Genomic DNA, 22,741 nt, shown 5'->3' on the forward strand with positions numbered 1-22,741 from the left:
CAAATCGTCTCTGCCGCTACTTCAACCCAAACAAACCCATAACCCATAATCGTCTCGACCGCCAATTCAACACAAACAAACCCAAAAGCAGTATGGTGAGGAGGATGAGGTTGACGACGAAGACGATGTTCCAGAACCGGTGGGCTGTGGGAGCCTAAACTGGGTTTCATTGATTTGACCCAGAAGAAGAAGATGACGATGATGGGTTGGTGAATAAAGAGACCGGCGATTGGGGGTGATTTGTTTGGTGGGGTTCATTTGTATTTCTTTAATATTTTTTAAAATTCTATTAAAAAAAATTAACAGTGTTTATATAGAGTTAAGATGAATGCCACGTGTCAAAAAATTACACAAAGGAGACATGAAAATAAGGGACAGCAGACCCCACTACCTATATTATGTAGTTGTTCACTTATCCATAACATGGCACCCGCAAGAATATATGTTTTTTTTTGGACTTGATTGTCTGCCCTCTAATTTTGGTGCTCTCCTCGTGCTCTCCTGTTTTTGTGATCATGGTTAAGCTACGTCAACATTTTATATTACTATTTCTTTTTGTTTTATTATTTTTATAAAAAAATAATATAAAATATTGACGTAACTTAACCGTGATCACACAAAACAGAAGGGCACGAGGAGAGCACCGAAATAGAAGGGCAGACAATCCAAGTCCTTTTTTTTTTCGTTATGACGATGATGGGAGAATATATTAGTATTTCAATATGCATATTAAATTGGAGTCAAAGCCGCCAACATTTACTAAAATACATATAAAAATAATAATCAGTGTAGGAATGTGTGTGATTCATTCACTTTTTGTGGGTGCGCATAATTACAAGCAGATCAGATCAGCCTGTTGGGACCTTGAGTTCAGCAGCTATGGCAACAACAAACGATGCCCAATACTATCTTCTCTACTTCCTTATATGCTATCTCTCGACCCTCTTACTTAGATCCTTGTTCAACAAGTATTCCCCCAAGTCAGCCACTCAAGTTCGTCCTCCACCTAGCCCACCGGCCCTCCCATTAATCGGCCACCTCCACCATCTAACCACAGCTCACCAGGCCATCTCCTTCCAAAACCTCTCCACCAAATATGGCCCTCTCCTCCACCTCCGCCTCGGCGCCTCTCGAATGCTCCTCGTCTCCTCCGCCTCCGTGGCCACCGACGTCTTCAAAACCCAAGACCTCTCCTTTGCGGATCGCCCGGCATTTGCTTTCGCGGACGAACTTCCCTACGGAAACTCGGGTTTCTTCGGCGCTGTGTACGGTGACTATTGGAAGTTCATGAAGAAGCTCTGCATGACGGAACTGTTCGCGCCGCGGCAGCTCGAACGCTCGCGCAATACTAGACAAGTAGAAATTGGTAAGCTTTGTGAGAAGTTGGTCGAGAGTGCTAAAAAGAAGGAGGTGGTTGATTTGGGAAGCGAGCTCATGAAGCTTACGAACAACTCCACTTGCAAGATGGTGATGAGTACTAGTTGCTCGGAGAATGGCGACGAGGCTGCGAGGATAAGGAAGATGATGATGAGGACGCTACGGCTGGCGACCAAGGTTTCTTATGGGGATGTGCTGGGGCCGTTGAAGAGGCTAGGCTTTTGGCTCTATGGGAAGCAGCTTGCGGACGTGTCGTGGGAGTTTGATGAGCTTTTTGAGAAGATGCTGAAGGAGCATGAAAAGAAAGGGGAGAGAGAGGGCTGGGAGAGAGAGGATTTGGATTTGATCGACTTGCTTTTGAAGGAGTATCAAGATGACAAGGCTGAGCTTAAAATTACCAGAACTCAGATTAAAGCTTTCTTGCTTGTAAGTTCCCCTATCTTACTCTCTCTCTCTCTCTCTATAACTCAATTTTTATTCATGATTAAATATATATTTTTAGTTGCAGTTTTGAACCTAGATAATGTTTGGGAGTTCAAATTTTTCAAACTAAATTTGTAAATCAAATAATGTGTCACTAATGAGAAACAAACATATTAATTATCACTTAATTAATAATTTAATTATCTATAATTACATGATTTGGTTTAAAAAATTTGATCTCCCTAACAATACCGTTTAACCCTTGAACTAGCTTATTCTTACTCATTATCCTAACCACCCTCACCAATGAGTTAACACTGAATATAGTGAGCTTTGTTTATCTTTAGAACAAGAAGTTAATTATTAATCCATCTGTTATCGAACTTTTACATTTGATTAAACCTTTAGATTAGTAATAATCTGGAAAAGAATCCTTGTTGAAATTTGTATGAGTGTTAGAAATTGAAAACTTGCCCGAAAGTTCATTAGCCTCTCAATCTACGGTGTCAAATTGAACTGAACAAACTTAAAATCTGAGGAGCGAAAGGAGCTTATAAAGGTCAAAATCCGTCTGCGATGTGAAGGCGTGAGGAGCAGGCAAACTTGACTACCATAAAGCAAGCTGTCCTTTTTGTATTTTTTAATATGTCGATCGGTGTGCAGCTGCCAACTCATAATCAGATTTTGTTAATTAAATATTTGATACTCGCCAATTTAAAATAGACTTCTGGAGCATCTATTTTATTAGAAATTTGTCATCAAAATATCAATCATTAATATCAAAGTTTTGTCCTCAATTTGTTAAATTTGTGAAATGTAGAAACATGTGGAACTAATTTAGTTTTTTGTTTCAAAGTTGTCAACAAGCTATATTTCCTTAGTCAAGAAAATGAGGCAACTCATTTTGCATAGACCTTGTCTCTAACCTCCTCACTCATTGGGGATGGAAACTTGGTGGTCTAGAGACTGAAAATTTGGTTTCCCTTATTGGATTTATTGCCCTATGGAGTTACTTATCAACCTACCTAGCTATTAATTAAAACACAATTTTCTTTCATTCATTCGTCCATTCACTAAAATATATAAGAAATGAGGAATCAAACACAATTTCCCTTATTGTATTTAGTGCTTAGATCAGAAGAAAGTATATGGAAAAAATGAGGGATGATGAGAGAGTAGGGAAGAAATAAGATAGAAGGAATGAAAACAAATTACAACAGTGAAAACGACTTAAAATAGTTTTTTGTTTTTTTTTTTCTGTGCATTTTCTTGTATATTTTTTCTACACTTCTCACCCCATCCTTCATCCAATCTTCTTCCTACCTATTTTCTCCATTGTTATTCCTCTATATTAATATTACCAACACAAAAAGTGAAAACCAAAACAAAAAACGAAATTGTTACCAAACAATTCTCAATTCTGAACTTATAGTAAAAAACACTAACTAATCATGGATGCATGTAATTAAACTGAACAAGAGCTCCGTAACGGCTGTCATACTCATACCCATTATTAGCCAGAAATGGAACAAGTTATACGTCTTATTGATTCAAATTATGTGCTTGTGGTATACTAGGACCTATTTATTGGGGGCACACTTTCATCAACAGAGACCATGCAATGGACGATGGCCGAACTCATCAACCATCCTCAGGTATTCAACAAGGTCAGACAAGAGATAAAATCGGTAGTAGGCAACGCCAGATTGGTCGAGGAAACCGACATTACAAATCTCCCATACTTACAAGCCGTTGTGAAGGAAGCATTGAGAATGTACCCTCCATCTCCGGTGGTGATACGAAAATGCCGCCAAGACTGTAAAATCAAGGGCTTTGACATACCCCAAGGAGTTACGGTGGCAAACAATGTGTATGCAATTATGCGAGATCCGGAGATTTGGGACAGCCCTGATGAATTTCGTCCGGAGAGGTTCTTGGCTTCCTCTGGTGAAGTACATGATAGTGTGGAATATGATGACCAAAGTCATCAACACAAGGAACAGAACTTCAATTATGTGCCGTTTGGCGGTGGCAGAAGGCGTTGCCCTGGCTCTGCGGTGGCGCTTCTGTTGGTGAACACCGCAGTTGCAACCATGGTTCAATGCTTTGATTGGAAGGTTGGGGGAAACGAAAATGGTGATGTAGCCAACAAGGTTAATATGGAGATAGGACCCGGCATAAGTTTACCAATGGCACACACACTTGAACTACTTCCTATCATTCACTTCAGCCCATTTGCTTCTTCTATGTAGTTTTTTTACTATGACAGCTCAAAAGTGGCATACAATTGTGTCATGTGGTTATTTGCTTAAATAACAATGAATTCTGAAGGCTCTATACTTTTGTTTATTTGAATATCTAATCCTCCAATAAATTGATAAGGTTTTTGTCAATATGGTACAAATGTAGCTTATTCATTAGCCCAAATAAAGGTCTCACGCTCATCATAACATTACAATTCGGCTAAAGACATAAGTTGAGTTTGCAATCAATTTATTTCTTCATCCCTTAATGTAAATATAGTGTTAGCCGTACAAACTAATATACATTGGCGTGATTAATTATTTTATTGGATTAAGCAAAGGTGCTTACATCCGTTCTATTACATAAACAATTAGCTAAGTAAACCATGAAATCCAGCTATCTGCCCCACCAAGTCAGTTGACAAGAGGAGTCACAGGTGAGCCGTTTCATAAGAGCAAGTCCACCCATGGACATTGCTCGGGGGATAGGGGAGAGGAAAGGGCCCGAGGCCCTGTGAACTTGCTCCAGCGTTGAAGGAGCCCGAGCAGAGGTGAGGTCCGAGCTCCGGGCCTGTGAAGAGTTGACAGCTCGAGAGCCCGAGTGGGTGTGACGCCAGCGCTTGCATCAGCTTGGCGTTTGACCCTTTTTTTAATTTTTTATGTCAGGCGTGTGCACCCCACTCGCGCGTGGGGGCGTGTCGCCCGACCATTTTTCAGAAAAGTCAGCCGACTTTTCAGACAGAAAAGTTACCGTTGGGAAGCCACGTGGCTTCCCATGGTCCGTTCGATCTCAACGGTAAAAAAAAAAAAAATCTTATTTAATATCAACCGTTCGATCTAAGATCAACGGTCGATATTAATATGTTTATAAATAAAAAAATAGTTTTAAAATTAAGAAAAGTTACCGTTGTGACGCGTGGCATAATATGGAGTGTTGGAATTCAATTTTTTTTTTTAAATCCAACGGCAGAGATTAATTATTTGAATAATTTTTTTTTAAAAATTGTAAAAAATCCGAAAAAAATATCTTAAAATTAAAAAAAAAAGTTTCTACTTTTCTATAAATACCTTCTCATTATCATATACTTTACACCACAATTTCATATTTTCTCGACAACTTTCAATCACATGTTAAACTAATCATGTGATGATACTTTACGGACATTTCACATGTTAAACTAATCCAGTTTAACATATAAAGGGCATACATTATTGTTTGAGCCGTCTCATATAAATGTTATATGCTTAAACAATAAAGTCCAAGGAATATGTGATTGGGAGAATGTAATCTAATGAAGTTAGATTCTTGAGACCATTCTTTCGTAGACACATCCTAAACGTTCCTGATCATAGGATTGCCAATTGGGCATTGACAGTCCGTCAAGATCGGTACGTACTATGTCTTCTCTCAGGGAGAGTGATTAGTCTCTAGTCATTGGTGTGTGTGACATCAAGACAAGTACGGTAGGTGCTCAATAGAGAATGAGTTCACTGAACGCGATCAACGAAGAGTTCTCATATTCCATGTCACATGAGAACTCATGGTTGGGATAATGCAAAGTAGTCCTTTGACCTGAGGCATCATAGTTGTCTTGTGGTTAAGACCTTGATCTTTGATTATGTCAAAGTCATCCCACCAGGAGGGTGTCCACGGCATCGTTGGGGTCAAGCCGCTTAGCTATGGAGACAAGTGAATGCGCAACAAGGGATCTCTAACCTTCAAACCGTTTGAAGGAGAATACTCTCTGATATGATTTGAATCTCTGGCCAGAGTATGAATGAGATTTGGGAATGCGTTCCTAATCACATTCAAGGTAATCATATAAGCACAAGACACACATTGGATAGTAGACATGAGAAAATAAACTATCAAACCAAACAATGTGGTCAAGAGTATTAGATTAGAGAAGGACCGTATTGCATTTGTAATCCCAGACTGAATAGGTTCTCCACCTCTTCTGATTAGCTTGGGTAACCATGACATACGGCTAGGTGTCACTCATGGTTTGTGGAAGCCCTAAACGTGTGTAATCACTAAAGGGAGAATTGAAAATAGTTTCAATTCACAATCGATGTAAAATGGTTTTAATCGCCCACTACCTCGCTAAAAGGAACCTAATGGATCGTACACCGTGTAAGGTAGAGATGGACGAAATAAATGAAATGAGTAAGATTAATTGAATGGTTTAATTATTTATGGCAAGGATTAATTAATATGTTAATTAATCAAACGAATAAGTTCGTTAAAGACTACGGGATAGTTTTGGACCTTAAGGCCCAATGGGCTTCGAACGTCAAGCCCATTAACTTAAGTTGTATGACAATTTAATGAATAAAGATTCATTAAAGCCCAAAAGCCCAAAAATCCCTAAATGGCCAGCCATGATGAAATGAATTAGGGTTGTTTGGTTATTTAGGTCACTTAAAGAAGTGACTATATAAATGACTTTATAACTAAATATTCATTAAGTGAAATAAGGGTTTATTTTTGGGGAAAATGGGTGAGAATTGTCTCTCCATTTTCTCTCTAAAGAGGCCAACACCTTGGAGGTGATTAGCTAGTCATCTAATCCTCCAAGGTCACTCATTCATCATCCAATCTCTCCTTGGTGTAGAGACTTAGAGGTTCTCAATTTTGGGAACTTGGAGAACCTATTCTTCCATCCAAATCCATGGATCTAAGAAGCAAGGAATGAAGGCCCTATCTCTTTGGGTGATTAGCCTTTGCTTATGCAAAGAGGAATCTACAAAGGTATTAATTTCAACTCACTTATTTTTGAGTTGATTATTGGTTCACCAATCTACTAGGCTTTGAATTTCATGGGTAAATGTTTTGTATTTGAGTGCATGTAAGCATGATTCCGCCTTTAATTGTTAATTGCATGTTATATGATGTTGCTCAAATGAACATGTTTTACAAAATAATCCCTTCAAGTGGTATCAGAGCCTAGGTCTAGTAGTTGGTGAATCCTTTTGTGTTTTGTAGTTCATAAGTTTGTGATCTAAAAGTTGTAATTGTTACAAGCTTTATTCTTGCTTCTTTGAAAGTAAATTTTGTTGGAAAATTTGCTATCTCAAATGTTGTAGATGTTGTTCATATGAGCATGAATATTGGAGCTAAAATTTGGTGCCATGCTTTTGGGAAAATTCGGCCAAATCCAAAGGGTGGATTTTTGGGTTCTTGTTTGACTTGTTAAAAGTGTTTTAATGTGTTCTTTGGAACCCCTAAGTACCCTAGTTTGGTTAGATGTTATTTCCCTTAAGTAAGAATGGTTTTGGAATGTTTTTGGGTGGAAAAAGTTCATGGAAAAATTTGGGTTTTTCATGGATGTTCTTCATTGTTCTTGATGTTCTTGCCAAGAACAAAAAGGTTTGGTGTTTTGATTCAAAGTTTTGATTTATTTCATAAAGTATATGTGATATGTTTTTAAATGATTTATTATGTATTTAAAGTGTTAAATATTTGTATAAATGATGATTGAAATAATTGTGTTTGAATTATTTCAAAAACATATCTTATCTTACATACACTTGCATGTTTTTGACAAAACTCACAAATCAACACACACACCACTCTTATCCTCTCCCTAAAACAGGCCACTCCCTCAAAGGGAGTACTTTTGGGGCTTTTATGCAATTACATAAAGTTTTGATACTTTTGTGTATTTGCACTTTGGCCCAAAAGTTTACGTTTTTACGTTTAGGTCCAAAAACACTAAAGGACAAATTGTTTTGATCCTTTAATGATGTTTTTGCATTATTAAAAGTTTGGGTTCTAGTTGTATTTACATGAAGTTGTGACTTTTGTGTATTATACAAAGTGACCCCAAAAGTTTTTGTTATTGCAATATGGCCCAAAAGTTGAGGTTAATTGCATGATGGCCCAAATAGGATGAGAACAAAATTGTTTTGTCTCTTTAAATGAGAATTGGATTTTCATTTTGTTTAGCTCCATTTAAATCAATCTTATGGATACAAAAACCAAATGAAAATGTTGCATTCATTAATTAGTTAAAGTGTTAATTAATTAAAGGGTGATTATGAACCTAAGCCTAATATAATTGAGCTATGTGAAAGGCGTTTCAAATTTGTTTGAACCATGGGAATGTGTAGATTAAATTTTGGTTGTAATTTGATTTGATCAAATGTTGTAAAAGGGCTTAAGCTCTTCTTTACTTTAAAGTAATTTGTTATATGCAAATGTTGTAATGAGCATAAGCTCACCTTTACTTTGAAGTACTTCTTTCTTGCTTTATACGATATGCATGAAAATGAAGTAGTTGGGTCCAACGCCCATAAGACAACACGCCTTAATGTGATTAAACGCGTAACTAAAATCAATCTTCATTCCTAGACCGAGATTCAACACAAGGCTCGTGTTGAATCTAAACAAAGGTTCATGATCATCCTTAGGCCCTAAGACAACTATGTAGTCCATCAAATGAATGCAAAGTTTATGTTAGTAGTATCATATACTCTTGCTTTAAAATCGTTTTAAAAGCATAGTGGGAGTATTATGTACAACTAAAACAAAGGGATGGACCAATAGTTGTAATAGGACCAAAATTGTTTTAATAGAGATTAAAATGTATGTTTATATGTGATGAGACCTAAAACCCTCAACCAAACCAATATTAAGTTGATAAGCGAGAGATGTTTAGAATATCTCTTCGTGGCCTTCCACCGTGGTGGGATCCAATCGTTTATGACTTGTACACCGGCTTCACCCTATCATGGGGGAGTACACAGTGCATGCTTATACTCAGGAGGAATCCATATACATATGATGAGGTGAGTGTAGGCAACGAGGATAGCTATATATCGTATCATCGTGAGGCTATTCTTGAACCCCTTCACACACTAAGCATGGTGGGAAGAACTTAACTAAGTGCAATGGAACCAATATCATATCATTGTGAGGTTACATTCTCTAGAGGCCAAATAAGATGGGTACTTGCATGAGTTGCAAATGAGTAAGCGTACTCTCTCATTATTATTGTTGCTAGCCATATATCGTATCATCGTGAGGTGGGCTTGGTAATAGTGAGCCTCCCATAACCTACTAGGAGTTTCATCCAAAACTCTCGAATTCCTATGAGGGATATGGAATTTGCCAAAAATAGTGGGTGGTGCTATTTGATTTAAAGACCCAAATCAAATGGCTTAAAATCAATCAATCTATATTCGTTATGTATTTGATTACCAATATATTTGCAAACGCTATCCAACACTTGACAAAACCGAACGTTTAGTTTACGGACTTGGTACTACAAAACCATAGATTGTCTTTAATGGCTTGTAAAAGTACCAAAGTAGTCTCATCCTCACAATCTTACTATTGATAATGTATCATTAGAAGAATATGTTAGAAAAGGTCTATCATAAAGAGGACAACACTTTTAATGTCATAATTCTTCAATTACAAATTGTTGTATGAAGAAATAGGAGTTGCTTTGAACAACTCTTAGTCAATGCAAACACTTAGTGCTTGTTTCTTTGTTAAATGAACAAAGAACTTGAGAAGAAAGCACAAAGGCATGAACACTTAAATGTGCCATGATTCTTCATTTACAATTGTTGTATGAAGAAATGAGAGTTGCCTTGTACAACTCTTGAAGGTTTGTAATTATGTTTAGAACATAATGGTTGGTTGACAAAAATAGTCCATTAACATGGACTTGTGATGATTTTGAATCATTAAGTGTTGAAGTGATAAACCACTTAACGAGACGGAAACTAGGCAAGGACTTCACCTTTGTTTCCCTATCCTAATCGTTCACTAAGTTTATTGTAAACTATGTAGTGAACAAAAACCACATGCTCTCCAAAATTGTTTGATGTGTATAACACAATTGAAAAAGGTTTCAAGAGAGATAGTGGGAGTTTAGGGACAATGACTAATGTAGTCAAAGGTGAAAGTCAAATAAAGAAGATAAATAACTCCAAGGGAACAAACTTTCTTTATGAAAGGATGGACATTGGAAGGGGTATTTGCAAGAAATGTCTTGCAAGTGTCAAGGACACACCTTTCGAAGGTGTTGTAAATTGTTCTTGAAAAGTTCAAAACAGTTGGTTCTTCTACTTGAATGCTTGATTCTGTATTAGTGACTATGTTTTACAATCGTTGTAAAAGTGTGGCTAATAAGAAGTAGAAGATTAATGAGAGAAGAGAAAGTACTTCACATTCGAAGCGTGAATCAAATGTAGATCTCTGCGAAAGCAGATGGTACTTACTTCCTCATATGAACAACCAAAGAAATTGGAAAAACATAGATTGTCTTTGTATTCCAATTTTAAGGAACTAAATTCCGTCACTATGTGAAATGGATAAATGTTTTGTTTGACAAAACAATGTTCTTTATTAATCAATGATTGGATTATGGTAATCTAATTAATTATCTCTATAGTAGAGATAATATGGTAGTGTTAACTGTTTAGAAAATAATGATGCTTAAAAACCCAAAAGGTTGCAAGGTAGTGACTAATCCCAACAAAAGTTGTGATACCTCTAAAACATAAAATACGAGTTGGTCATAAATGGACGCTTTGGATCGTTAGATCCGGATCCAATACCTTCTTGTTAAATTGTATGGAGGCGAAATGTTCGAATCTTTATTCTTTTGGAAAGAAGAAAGAATCACAAAGTTATTGAGGTTAATTCACTTAGATGTTAGTGGCACTTGTCCACAAACATAATACTACTCATGTTGAATAACATTCACCGAAGATCACTCTCGGTTGGACTATAGTTTATTTTGAATAAACACAAGTCCGAATACTTTGCAAAATGTTTCAGAGAATTCAAGTAATGTAAGTTGATGAGTAAGACATCTAAAGTATTTACCTCCTTAGATTTGATCCAAGGAAAGGTAACACTTTAGATGAGTTTCTTTGAAAGATATCAAGGAAAATAGCATCATAAGATAATATATTTCTCCATTAGGAGAAGAACGAACTCGAATAAGATTTAGTTCGTTAGATGTTATCTATTACCCATATATAGGATATATACTTCTAAAACAATATGATTGTCAATGAGAAGATCTTCCAGTATTTTCATGACTCCATAAGATGTAGTTGGAAAGAAAGACAAATCTTAAGCATGTTAAAGATTTGGGGTTGTGTGCTAACAAGCAATATTTGTTTGATAACAATCTTGTAGGATATCCTTAAAATAACTTTTGGATATCGCTTCTATAAACCAACTAACAAATGTTGTTTTGTTGGGTAGTTCATTGTAATTCTACAATGTGATTTGCCTAAAAGCAAATGAACGAGAGATAGAACTCAAAGAATGAGTTCTTTGAGAGACAAGAAAGTAATCAACAAATATAACAACCTAGTTCCTATACCACAAGCTCCAAGGTAGTCGATAAGGATTTATAAACCGTCTCAGTTGAATGGTTTTGAACTTTATGACTATGTCATAGAGTTGCACCTCTTAATTCGAAAGAAATAAGAATGAAAATCCTTATGACTACATTGAGTGCATATACGATATATACTCAAGGAAATGGTAAAGTACTATTTGACTCGAAATAATGAAACCTTCATAGCTAATTGGTAGCTTAAGGTGACTACAATCAAAGAGAATGGTTGACTTTGAAGAAACCATCTTTGAGATAGTCATGGTTTCAATTAATTCGAAGATTGCTAGCTACAACTAAATGGTGATTCAATGTTTTGACATAATATGGGTTTCCGAAACCATTATTAAGATAGTCTTGATAATATATGTCTAAAACTATAAATCACAAGACATGTAAGTTGTAGAGATCCATCCATCATGGATCTTAGCAAGTTAGTGGGAGCTATTTGCATTTTATGAGAAAAGGATCAAATCGTTTGATTTCTCATAAAGATGTAAATGAATCTTTTGTTTACTAGTTTTACAAAAGATTAGTGGGAGTTAATCATGTTCCTAAAAATTTAAATATATATGATATATTAATTTTGGAAATGAAAAGAATACTTCTTTGTTAAAGTTATGACTTTAATACATTATATGACGATAGAATGTATATGGGAGATATAGTCTATATACATGGGATGGAAATCTATAATGATATATTTCATGATATAATTGGATTATATCAATCCCTAAATAATAGACAATGGATGCTAGGAAGTTTCTCATATGATGATAAACTTCAATAAGAAGGACGATTCTAGTAAGACTAGCAAGTTGCCCTTCTCAAAGGGAATGTACCCCTTTGACTCCCAAAGAAATAATGCGTAAATTGAATCCTTTATGCATATGCAGAAAGGTGATTTATGTATTTCATATTGTATGAAAAACATTGATATGAGTTGTACCTAGAACGGTACAAGACGATATCAATGCAAGCCCAGGATCAGAACCATGGCAACTGTCAAGTGAGTCCTTAAGTATTTAAGAAATACTAAAGGATAAATTCCTCAAAGAATGAGGAAGAATCAAAGTAACGTAATGGAAGCGTAAATGTATTAGATTATGAATCTAATCCATCATTGGATGTTTCTTCATTATGAATGAAGAGATAAACGAATATCTCTTTATTATGACTAAAGAGATATTTGGATGGAAACATTAAAGTAATGACTTTAGTGTGTTCCATTATGAATGCAAGATATATTGCCATATAGAAGTTTACAACAATGTTGTTTGGATGGGAAAGTTCATTTATGAACTCTCTATTCGGTTCCAACCAAAAAGTGTATGACACTAATGGGGCGATAGCTCAAGCCTGGGAATCAAGGTCTCATCAAGATCCGAACACAAATGAGAGACTGAACCACATGATTGAGAATCATGTATAATGGTGACGTCGTTATTCTCAAGGTTGCTTCTGTGGATAACACATATAGATATCCACTGTCTAGGCCTACAATTCAGCCATTTATGAAATGACTACAGAAGAGATATCATCATTGATGATCAAGCTGATTGGCTCTAGTGCAAGTGGGAGATTGTTGGAAATGTGCCCTAAAGCCAATCATGTGATGATACTTTACGGACATTTCACATGTTAAACTAATCCAGTTTAACATATAAAGGGCATACATTATTGTTTGAGCCGTCTCATATAAATGTTATATGCTTAAACAATAAAGTCCAAGGAATATGTGATTGGGAGAATGTAATCTAATGAAGTTAGATTCTTGAGACCATTCTTTCGTAGACACATCCTAAACGTTCCTGATCATAGGATTGCCAATTGGGCATTGACAGTCCGTCAAGATCGGTACGTACTATGTCTTCTCTCAGGGAGAGTGATTAGTCTCTAGTCATTGGTGTGTGTGACATCAAGACAAGTACGGTAGGTGCTCAATAGAGAATGAGTTCACTGAACGCGATCAACGAAGAGTTCTCATATTCCATGTCACATGAGAACTCATGGTTGGGATAATGCAAAGTAGTCCTTTGACCTGAGGCATCATAGTTGTCTTGTGGTTAAGACCTTGATCTTTGATTATGTCAAAGTCATCCCACCAGGAGGGTGTCCACGGCATCGTTGGGGTCAAGCCGCTTAGCTATGGAGACAAGTGAATGCGCAACAAGGGATCTCTAACCTTCAAACCGTTTGAAGGAGAATACTCTCTGATATGATTTGAATCTCTGGCCAGAGTATGAATGAGATTTGGGAATGCGTTCCTAATCACATTCAAGGTAATCATATAAGCACAAGACACACATTGGATAGTAGACATGAGAAAATAAACTATCAAACCAAACAATGTGGTCAAGAGTATTAGATTAGAGAAGGACCGTATTGCATTTGTAATCCCAGACTGAATAGGTTCTCCACCTCTTCTGATTAGCTTGGGTAACCATGACATACGGCTAGGTGTCACTCATGGTTTGTGGAAGCCCTAAACGTGTGTAATCACTAAAGGGAGAATTGAAAATAGTTTCAATTCACAATCGATGTAAAATGGTTTTAATCGCCCACTACCTCGCTAAAAGGAACCTAATGGATCGTACACCGTGTAAGGTAGAGATGGACGAAATAAATGAAATGAGTAAGATTAATTGAATGGTTTAATTATTTATGGCAAGGATTAATTAATATGTTAATTAATCAAACGAATAAGTTCGTTAAAGACTACGGGATAGTTTTGGACCTTAAGGCCCAATGGGCTTCGAACGTCAAGCCCATTAACTTAAGTTGTATGACAATTTAATGAATAAAGATTCATTAAAGCCCAAAAGCCCAAAAATCCCTAAATGGCCAGCCATGATGAAATGAATTAGGGTTGTTTGGTTATTTAGGTCACTTAAAGAAGTGACTATATAAATGACTTTATAACTAAATATTCATTAAGTGAAATAAGGGTTTATTTTTGGGGAAAATGGGTGAGAATTGTCTCTCCATTTTCTCTCTAAAGAGGCCAACACCTTGGAGGTGATTAGCTAGTCATCTAATCCTCCAAGGTCACTCATTCATCATCCAATCTCTCCTTGGTGTAGAGACTTAGAGGTTCTCAATTTTGGGAACTTGGAGAACCTATTCTTCCATCCAAATCCATGGATCTAAGAAGCAAGGAATGAAGGCCCTATCTCTTTGGGTGATTAGCCTTTGCTTATGCAAAGAGGAATCTACAAAGGTATTAATTTCAACTCACTTATTTTTGAGTTGATTATTGGTTCACCAATCTACTAGGCTTTGAATTTCATGGGTAAATGTTTTGTATTTGAGTGCATGTAAGCATGATTCCGCCTTTAATTGTTAATTGCATGTTATATGATGTTGCTCAAATGAACATGTTTTACAAAATAATCCCTTCAGGTGTGACGCCAGCGCTTGCATCAGCTTGGCGTTTGACCCTTTTTTTAATTTTTTATGTCAGGCGTGTGCACCCCACTCGCGCGTGGGGGCGTGTCGCCCGACCATTTTTCAGAAAAGTCAGCCGACTTTTCAGACAGAAAAGTTACCGTTGGGAAGCCACGTGGCTTCCCATGGTCCGTTCGATCTCAACGGTAAAAAAAAAAAAAATCTTATTTAATATCAACCGTTCGATCTAAGATCAACGGTCGATATTAATATGTTTATAAATAAAAAAATAGTTTTAAAATTAAGAAAAGTTACCGTTGTGACGCGTGGCATAATATGGAGTGTTGGAATTCAATTTTTTTTTTTAAATCCAACGGCAGAGATTAATTATTTGAATAATTTTTTTTTAAAAATTGTAAAAAATCCGAAAAAAATATCTTAAAATTAAAAAAAAAAGTTTCTACTTTTCTATAAATACCTTCTCATTATCATATACTTTACACCACAATTTCATATTTTCTCGACAACTTTCAATCACATTCCTATCTTTCTCTCAAAGTTTCAATCCCATTTTTTTTCAACAAAATGACTACTGATGCAGGTACGAATTGGACGCTTCTTGAAGATGTTGCATTGTGTACTAGTTGGGTTGAAGTTACTCATAGTTCGCGTACGGGTAATGAGATGCAGTTGCGAGAAATGTGGAGTCTTATTCATACCAATTATCTTGAAAAAATGGGTGGGAGTAGAACCAAAGAATTGATGTCTAGTCGTTAGAAATTACTTAGCCAATCGTTTAGTATTTGGAGAGACGCCTTGGCACAAGCTAGTAGTAATCTTCGAAGTGGGGAAAATTACACGGATCAGGTAACAATATATTATTTATTTGTTTGTACTATACCCAAATTTACATTGTAAGTATTTGTTTGCGTTTGTACCATACTTGACTAATTCCGAAACTACTGAGCACCGATCAACGTTATACCGTCAAGGACCCAGAAGAGTTTCCATCCAACCAGTAGGCCAATCATAGCGCGACATGTGTCGACATCAGAAGCCAATCATAGCGCAACACGTGTCAACATCAGAAGCCAATCGTAACACGACACGTGTCAATGTCAGAATGAAACTAGAAAATCTCTTCTATAAATAGAGATCATTCTCTCACAATATTTCCTAATGTCATTTGTAATAAATCATTCACTAGTACTCATAAAAGGAGAGCTTGAACCTATGTACTTGTGTAAACCCTTCACAATAATGAGAATTCCTCTACTCCGTGGACGTAGCCAATCTAGATGAACCACGTACATCTTGTGTTTGTTTCCCTGTCTCTATCCATTTACATACTTACCCACACTAGTGACCGGAGCAATTTAGCGAAGGTCACAAACTTAACACTTTTTGTTGTACCAAAGTCCTCGCTAATTTTGTGCATCAATGGTTTGTATTATTTATTTGTTACCTACTTTAATTATATTTATTTGTTTGTATTATTTATTTGTTACCTACTTTGATTATAATTATTTCTTCTCCCCCATTGTGTAGCTAATTCAAGCACAAGCTTGGTATGGTGCCAAAACCAAAAGCAAAAATAAATCATTCAACCAGTGGGAATGTTAGAATATTGTCAAAGATTGTCCTAAATTCAGAGTTGTGCCTGTCGGTCCAGAAGTTGTCATGAATAGCACCCCGCTATACTCTACACCTGATAATGGCTCGCATGAAGATGATGCAGAAGAAGTGCTCGAAACGCCCATCCCTGAACAAGCGTCGGGTTCGACCCGTTATCCAATTAGGCCTCAAGGTAAGAAGGCTTCAAAGAGAAAAGGAAGTGCTTCCAAGCATGATTATGCAAAGTATATGGAAGAACTTACTCGCCATAGTGAATTGACTTTGGCGCGGGAAATGGCAAAATTTGAGGCTAATAAGGCTAGAGAGGAGGCAAAAGCTACAGCTGTTGAGAGAGAATTTCAAGCTAATCAGAGAGAAAGAGAGCTACTTAGGCAAGAAAGGGAACTGGTTAGAGAAGAAAGAATGGCTCAACGAGATCGTGAGATTATGAACACGCCTTTAGAGGGGAAGTCTCCAAATTCTAAATATTTTTGGAAGTCGGAGAAATAGAATGTGGTGCGTATGAGGCGTGTAAGAGAAGCGAGAGCAAGAGAAGATGGTCCTAGCAGCACAAATTGGTTAAGTGATGATGAATATAGTACTTTTTGTAATAGGAGCCCATAGTTTTCCAATCACCTTGGGTTGTAATTTATTATTTATTTAATTGAGTATTTTATGTTGTTTCCAATTTATTGAATTTAGTACTTTATTTAAAGTGAGAGTAAATTTATTTAATATCGTAATATATTTATACTATAAGAAAATCTTTATTCAAATGACATAAACTCACGAAATGAACACCAAATAAAATTACATAAACACACCAAATAATAAAAACCTCACTAAAATAAAACACACCAAATAAAATTACATAAACACACCAAATAATAAAAACCTCACTAAATGAACTAAAATAAAACACACCAAATAAAATTACATAAACATACCAAATAGTAAAAACCTCACTAAATTCACTAAAATAAAACACACCAAATAAAATTACATAAACATACCAAATAATAAAAAACACACTAAATGAACTTAATTATCTTCAGCTTGTTTCAATGCCCACTGGTGCTTTATCAAGTCATGTTGCCTGACATTATGCATGTCTGGCCTTTGAAATGCAATATATCGTTGAATGACCTTTTCATTGTAACGTCCATCCCTTTCTAATTCTCATGTTGCACGGGCTCATCGGTGGTGTCATGAGCACAATATATACGTGTTATTGAATTGTTCATTGTGTCTGGCTCATATTCATCAACGGCTTCATAATCGTACTCATCTTCCACAATCATGTTATGAAGAATGATGCACGTCATCATGATGGATCGAAGGGACTCTACATCAAACAATCTAGCAGCACCCCTGACGATTGCCCAACGAGCTTAAAGGATACCGAAACAACGCTCCACATCCTTCCTGCACCCTTCTTGACACCTTGAAAAGTATGTTTCCTTTGCACTTCGCGGACGTTGCACTGTTTTGACAAATGTTGATCACCTTAGGTAAATGTCGTCAGCTAGGTAGTATTGCCCGTCGTACATACGTCCGTTGACCTCATACGTGACTTTTGGTGCCTTTCCTTGCAGGACATCGTTGAACACTGGGGATTGGGCAAGGACGTTGAGGTCATTTTGAGCTCCCGGAACCCCGAAAAAGGCGTGCCAAATCCATGTATCAAAGGATGCCACCGCCTCCAAAATGATACTTTTTGCTCATTTTCTGTCTCCATAAGTGCCTTGCCATGCACTTGGACAATTTTTCCACGTCCAATGCATACAATCAATGCTCCCAATCATCCCAGGAAAACCTCGCATCTCGGCCTTCTTCAGAAGCCTTTCCAAGTCCATGTGAGTAGGTTTCCGAAGGTACTTTGCGGTGTAGATAGATTCAATTGCTCCGCAAAACCTCATTAGGGACTCAAGAATGGTTGATTTCCCCATTCTTGCTATCTCATCCACTTGGTCTACAGATGCTCCATACGTAAGCATCCGCAGCGTAACAATAATTTTTTGCTCGGGAAGGAGACCCATAGCACCACAAGCATCATTCTTTTGCTGAAAGTAAGAATTATGGTTGCAAGCAGCAATCATGATTTTGTTGAACAAATGTCGTTCCATTCTAAAACGACGTCTGAAGTAAGTATCAGGAAATGCACTATTATGGACAAAATAATCGTCCAACAGCTCCACACCTCGTTGTTGCCTCCTTCTATCAAGGTTTCCAGAACGGGTGGGCCTGCATATCTAAGCCACAGCTTGGATGACTCGACAAGAATGTAAGTCTCTGGCCATTCTTGATTCGTCATCTATCCTTCTCCGCTCCTCATCCTCTTCCTTCTCATTTTGGGCTATATGGAGATTGAACATTCGTTTAGATTGGTTAAACAATTCTTCCTCTTCTTGATCGATTTCCCACATCATGCTTGAAGAAGAAGACATTGTAAGTAGAAACTATGAATAATGATACAGATTTTGATTTGGTGAAGAAGGAAGCAGAAACTATGAATAATGATAGAGATATTGAGAAAATTGTTGTGAGATTTAAAAGGATGGATGATGGATTATATGGAGGATTCTGAAATGATTAGGTTGTAGATAGTGCCACGTGGCATGCTGTCATTCGTTAAAAATCTCATCGAAATCTATCCTAAAAGATTCTAAAAAGATAACGACACATGGCACGACGGCATTGGATAAAAATCTTATCGAAATCCATCACCAATAATTATCTTTTCGGATAATGACATGTGGCGCAACGAGAACGATTTAAAATCTGATTGAAATCTATCCTCAAAGATTCTAAAAAGATAACGACACGTGGCACGATGACATTTGATAAAAATCTTATCGAAATCTATGACCAATAATAGTCGTTTTGGGTAAATGACATGTGGCGCAACGAGAATGATTTAAAATATCTTATCCGAAATTACAAAAAAAATTATTTAGTATTATTTTGTAAAAAGAAAAATTAATAAATATTTTATTGCCTATTGTCAGGGCTATTCAAGTGCAAGGGTGGAGATGCAAAAGGCAGTTACTATTCACAGGGTGGATTGAATAGTGGATTGCCTGGGGGGAGGGCTCCAAGGGTGGAGTTGCTCTAAGAGTCCTTTAGAGCAACTCTAGCTTTGTTGGTTGCTCGGGGGATAGGCGAGGAGAAAGGGCCCGACGGCCAGGGGATAGGGCTCCAGCGTATGAGAGCTCGAGGGATAGGCCAAGCCCGAGCGACAAGCCCGGCGGGGATTGCCAGCCTGAGGGCTATGTGACGTATGGCTGACGTGCGGCATCGGTGCATGCGCTCGGTGTTCTCTGCGTCCTCCTTCCTCCTCGTCCTCCTTCCCCTCCAGCTTTGACGAGGATAATAACGGATCTGGGTCGTTCGATGGAGAGCACAAAATCGTGAAGGTTGTAGACGGAGATCGGAAACCCTTTCTCGGCGATGTTAAAGGCAAGATTTTGCCCCATGACGGCGAGGCCTGCCAAGCCTATGTGCCACAAAGCTGGTGAAGCTTCCATGGCTGCTGCTGAGAGAGAGAGAGAGAGAGAGAGGGGACCGGTCAAAATTAGGGAAAAATAATAATATTTTATGGATTGGGTGAGAAAAAAAATATTAATATTTTATTACCAATTGCCAAGGGGGGTTCTAAGGGTGGAGATGCAAATGGCAATTACTGTTTATTAAGAACAATTATTGTTCATTAGGTGGATTGAATAGTGGATTGCCAGAAAGTTGCAAGATAAAAAAACATTAAATATGCATGTGTACATTATACACATATAATAACAACCCTACCAAAATTGCATTTGAAATAATACTTAAGTGGAAAGAAACTTATTAGGTTTAACAGTTTACTTACCAAAAACGAAAGTTGAAATCTTTTTGCGACCCCTAAATCTCATCGATTCGATCTTATCGGGTAAACAAAAAGTGGGTGAGATTTTATTGTATTCTATTTGGGAAGTAAATAAATGGAAGTGGGTTTTTTCTGCGGTAATGCTAGAGACTAAATTTGTGGACTAAATTTTGTAAACTAAATGATATAAAAGTTGATTATTGAATTATTATTTAAATATTGATTAATATGCTTATTTATTTTTTGTGACACATACATTATTTAGAAAGGAAGCATGAATTTGTTTGTTAAAAAGTTGGTGGTATTGTTGTTGGCATGTCTTGTAGTACTGTGTATAATGCATAATGTGTCTACCCAGGATGTACGTCAATATCAACAATTTACTGCAGACGGATCTTCCTCTCCATTGTAAATCTAAGGACGATGATCTTGGTGCTCATGTATTGCCTCCTCATGGGTCGTTTGGATTCAATTTTCGACCAAATGTTGGGTGTTCAACATTATATTTCTGCAATTTTGAGTGGCGCGGCGGATCTCATTGGTTTGATATATACATAGAAGACAGAGATGCAAATGAGTGTAGGCACTGCAATTGGTTGATCATAGAAAAAGGTGCGTTTAGGTTAGTTGAAGGCAAGGCTAGGCTAATAGATGAGTGCTATGAGTGGAAAAAGTCGGCTCCCAAGTTCATCATCATTTAACAAATTATTTCTGTATTTAATAAGAGCTTCTTTTGGTTAGGAGAGCCATAAATACATGTGTTTGGGTTAATATTTGAACATTGGGCTTAAATGAAGGAAAACCCAAGGATGCCAAATTAAAGAGGACTTGCGCGAAACCCAGCACCAAGCCCACAAGCAAAGTGAAGCCTTCTCAGCAAAGATGCAAGCCATGTGCTTACCATTAAAGTGACAAGTGATAGAGACTATCCTACTACCAGCAAAAAAACACTTTCCAGTGGCATTACAAGTAAAAAGTTGATTACCCACTACCCTCCAAGTGCTTTCAGACCAGAACAAAGTTACAACAGTCGGGCTAATTTGCCTATAAAAGGAGGAAGAGGCCACAAAGACAAGGACACTCAACCAATCAAACAAACAAACTCTGCTCTCAAGCCAGATTTGCATCCAAAAGCTGAAATCAACCCAGATTCAGTCATTTTTAGCGACAAGCTATCTCTTATCCAGTTTAAAGCTCTGTTATCTTCCTTAGTGGCGTATTATCGATTCCCTTGTGTAAACTTGTTTACCATCCATCCATTTTTAGCATATAAACCCCTATTAATTCAAAGAGAAGTGATTGCAAGAGGTTCAACCTTGACAGACAAGGTGAAATCTTGCCTAACGCTCTTTGTTTGTTCTCTAAATTTATAGATCTATTACTTAATGCATTCTCCAATATGTATTCAAGTCATATCCACCTACTTTCCTACTTTAAGAGTCATATTTGTATCTGGATCTGACTAGTTTAATAGATATGTTATCATTAAAAGTAATCTAGGACCAAATAAATGACTTAAGGGGATCTGGACTCCCTTCATTCGAACATATAAGACTATGAACTAAAAGTCCTTGTTTACAAGGCAAGAAAAAGAACTTAATGTGGACTTAACTCATTCACGACAATCTTTTGATAACAAGAAGTTCGAGTAACTTGGGGCGCAAGTAATCGACTAAAAACACTCTTGTTCTACATCTGCTATACTGAGATAGCAGTGGCACGTCTAGCATTTAGTTAGTTTTGATTGCGAACCTCAAGGCCTACACCTAAGGCCCCACAAAGACACATTTCAGAACTAACTTTGTTCTCTTTTTGTAGCACATCAACAAGCAAGAGCTCAACTACACATCTAAAGTGTCAATCCCTTGGGGAGCTGTGTTGAGGTCCGAGGATCCCTCTCCAGAGAAATCTTCGACACCAACAACATGTAAATATTGTAATCAAATCCCAAAATATTATTAAACTTTGAAATACTTAACTCGTATGCTCTTCAACCAAGCATTCATCAAAATTTGTAGACTTCACATATATTATGTTGAGTAACGAAATGATCTCTTATCCGAAACAAGGAGGAACCCTACTAGTGAAAAGAAAAACTGCAACATAATGATCTTATGGTGCTCGTTTCGTAATGTTTTTCAATGATCTAAAACGTATATCTTAATTCATCATTCATATATCATCTTTACAAAAAACTGGACAAATCCAAAACCATTAATACATCCAATTGGAGTGAAGAAAATGGACTAATATAGTTTTTCAAAGAAACACTAAAATGATTGTCAATTGATCAAATGGATGCATAGTTTCGGATTTGGGTGATTTATGGTAGATATGATTTTAAAAGAAGACCTTAAAAATAGGCGATTGGATCGTTGAAATACATTATGGAGTGAACTCTGCAAGACATTCCTCAACTGAAGCTAATTTCTCAAATAAGCTAATGAAAGAAATGAATTCATTCA

The 22,741-nt window shown here is 36.9% G+C and overlaps 1 protein-coding gene across 1 annotated transcript; it reads left to right on the plus strand.

The window, feature by feature from the left end:
* Window positions 1-785: 785 nt before the first annotated feature.
* On the plus strand, window positions 786-4,193 carry LOC126630494 (cytochrome P450 705A12-like). Its single transcript, XM_050300614.1, has 2 exons — window positions 786-1,803; window positions 3,378-4,193. The coding sequence occupies exons 1-2, from the start codon at window positions 880-882 to the stop codon at window positions 4,050-4,052; spliced, it is 1,599 nt and encodes a 532-aa protein (XP_050156571.1). The 5' UTR covers window positions 786-879; the 3' UTR covers window positions 4,053-4,193.
* The last annotated feature ends 18,548 nt before the right edge of the window (window positions 4,194-22,741 follow it).

Source organism: Malus sylvestris, chromosome 7, assembly GCF_916048215.2.
Source record: "Malus sylvestris chromosome 7, drMalSylv7.2, whole genome shotgun sequence".
Taxonomy (NCBI): Eukaryota; Viridiplantae; Streptophyta; class Magnoliopsida; order Rosales; family Rosaceae; genus Malus; species Malus sylvestris.